This window comes from Tupaia chinensis, unplaced genomic scaffold (genome assembly GCF_000334495.1).
Source record: "Tupaia chinensis unplaced genomic scaffold, TupChi_1.0 Scaffold148004_1, whole genome shotgun sequence".
NCBI classification, from domain to species: domain Eukaryota; kingdom Metazoa; phylum Chordata; class Mammalia; order Scandentia; family Tupaiidae; genus Tupaia; species Tupaia belangeri.
The window spans coordinates 99820-102209 of NW_006207854.1; the positions used below are offsets into that span (position 1 = coordinate 99820).

The window sequence follows — 2390 nt, forward strand, 5'->3', positions numbered from 1 at the left end:
TGCCTTCTTTTTTTTGGGGGGGGAGAGGTTTTTGCCATAGGGCTCGTAAGCTTGCCAGACAGACAAAGAGAGACAGAAAGCAGGAAATCACCCCCCCAGGGGGGATGGCCACGCCGCAGTCCCTTCTCTTCCATTCTCCTCTTGGGATCGTGGGCACGCGCACACGCGCCCAGCGTGAGTTTTAAGCCACTGGGTCTGGGACTCGAACCGTGGTCGACTGCATGGGAGTCCAGCGACATAGCCATTACGCTAACTGCTGGTCCCCCAATGCCTTCTGTGACCTCGCCTCAAGTCACAGAAAACATGGGAAGTGAAGAATGAAGACACCTCCTTTGAGGAGTTTTATGCCATGTAGGTAGGTAGTGGAAGAAAGGGAGGGGGACAAAAAACGTGAAGATGAAATGACACGTATGGGAAATGTCTATGTGAACTCCAGGTGCTCTGTAAGGATTAGCCTTCATTTTATTATTTGAACTCGTAGGCATTTCTTTCCTCCTCTTTTTAAAGAATGATTTAATTTAATTTGTCTATTTATTCATGGACCAGAGAGAAAGAGCGAGCGAGAGAGAGAAAGCAGGCCGCCAGGTCCAGGACTTGAACCACAGTCAACCATGTGGGAGTTCAGCGCCCAAACTACCACACCACTTGAAGGCTCCCACTACCTAAACATTTCAAACCAGTTCAGTGTTAAAAGTCACTGAGTTGCTAAAAAACAAACAAACAAACAAACAAAAAAACACTTAGATGCTACCACTCGTCCCCAGTTTGCGGGAGGTTAAAGCACAACGCCTTCCAGCCAACGAAAAGCGGAGAAATGGAGTGCCTGATGAAGAAGGAGGAGCGAAAGCAAAGGACATCGGCAAGAAAAGGATTTGCTCAACTAATATTGTCCTCCCAGGGACACCGTAGGGCAGATCTCGCGGCCTTATCATTGTTTTAGGGGCGGAGCCGGCAGGAAATTTAAACGGAAGCCGCGGCCGAGAATGGTATTGCAGCCGCTCTGGGACTACTGGCGCTCCGGAGTTCCTAAGAGCAATGGAACCCGCGAAACTATTAAGGAGGTCTTGAGGAAGGCGTGGGGGGCCGAGGAGTTGCTGAGGACTTGATGAGCGAGCCGGGAAAGGGAACGGATGCCGAGAACAGTAGTGAGGGGTAAGAAACGAGGTGGACCAGGTCCTGAGCTGCAGAGAGATGCGGGGTCGCGCCGAAGGCAGAGGAATTGAGGTGCGGGTAGTTGTAGACGGAAGGAGTGTACAAAGGACTGAGAAGGGGGTCTCAGCTCCAGAAGAGGGCAGAGAGCTGAGGACAGGAGCACGAAGGGAGGTGCGGGAATCGAGATGAACAAGGTCTGGCTAAGTCCCGACAGTGGAGGGAGCAGAGCCTGAACGTGGGCAGTGGGCCTGAGGGACAAGAGGCTGGAACGAGGGAGGTGAGGACCTGCGTTAGGGGTTTGCGCGGGGCCTGTGAGCCGGTCTGGGTTAGGGGGCGGGAGGGATGGAATGTCTAAGGCTGGTGAAGACGGTTGAGCTGCTGTTTTGTCCTTTCTCAGGCTACGATTACCTTGAGCTGAAGAATTCCATGGCTGAGAGCAGACTCCGGGCTCCAGACCCAGGTGGGTAACGAACAGGTCAGAAGTGTCCCAGGGTCTCTGAAGAAGGATGAGAAATTTTAGCCCTGTTGTGTTTTTGTGTGTGCATGTATATTGAGGGTGGCATAGATCAGTTAGGAATTCATTGTAAAGGTCAAAGGAAGTAGATACTATGAACAAGATGGGCAGTCTATGTGAAGCCAGGGTGGAGTAACGCATGAAACCTGTATTCATGATTATTTTCCTATAAAATCCCCCCCCAAGAATTATTTATTTAATTCCATTTGTTATTATTATTTTTTTTAATGTGATCAGAGAGAGACAGAAAGGAAAAGCGAGAAAGCAACCCATCAGGTCCAAGACTTGAACCGTGTGTTCGAGGGGAATCCAGTTCCTTTAACCACCACACCATCTGCCATCCCCTAAAATTCTTTAAATTTTATCTGTAAACTTAAACATTGCTACCATTTTTTCTTAAATTGCTTGTCCTTCCTGTCTTGTGGCTTTCTTCTGATCTCTCTCCCTCTCTCGCCTTTTCTCCAGCAGTGTTTTCAAAGGGATGTGTTGGAGGAGAGAGACAGAGAGTGAGCCTGGGAAAGTGAGAAATCACCACACACCCCCCTCCACTGCAATCCTTCTTCCTCCATTCTTCTCTCAGGGTTTTGGTTACACACTTGTCCAGATCAAGCCACTGGGTCTGGTTCTTTATTTTTTGGAGAGGTTTTTGCTATAGGGCGCGTGCGCTCGCCAAACAGATGGAGAGAGACAGAGAGTAAGAAAGCGAGAAATCCCCCCCCCAGGG

The 2390-nt window shown here is 49.7% G+C and overlaps 1 protein-coding gene across 2 annotated transcripts in view; it reads left to right on the forward strand.

Annotated features, from left to right (window-relative positions):
• Nucleotides 1–638: 638 nt before the first annotated feature.
• The window catches only part of DBF4B (DBF4B-CDC7 kinase regulatory subunit), a 34594-nt gene continuing 32842 nt past the window's right edge, over nt 639–2390 (forward strand). The window contains exons 1-2 of one of the 2 annotated variants that reach the window (XM_027768872.1): nt 639–1152; nt 1550–1612. In XM_027768872.1, the coding sequence (XP_027624673.1) occupies nt 1131–1152; nt 1550–1612 (85 nt within the window). In that variant the 5' untranslated portion in view covers nt 639–1130. The remainder of the gene's footprint in view (nt 1153–1549; nt 1613–2390) is intronic. The other variant, XM_006169987.3, reaches the window with a different exon arrangement.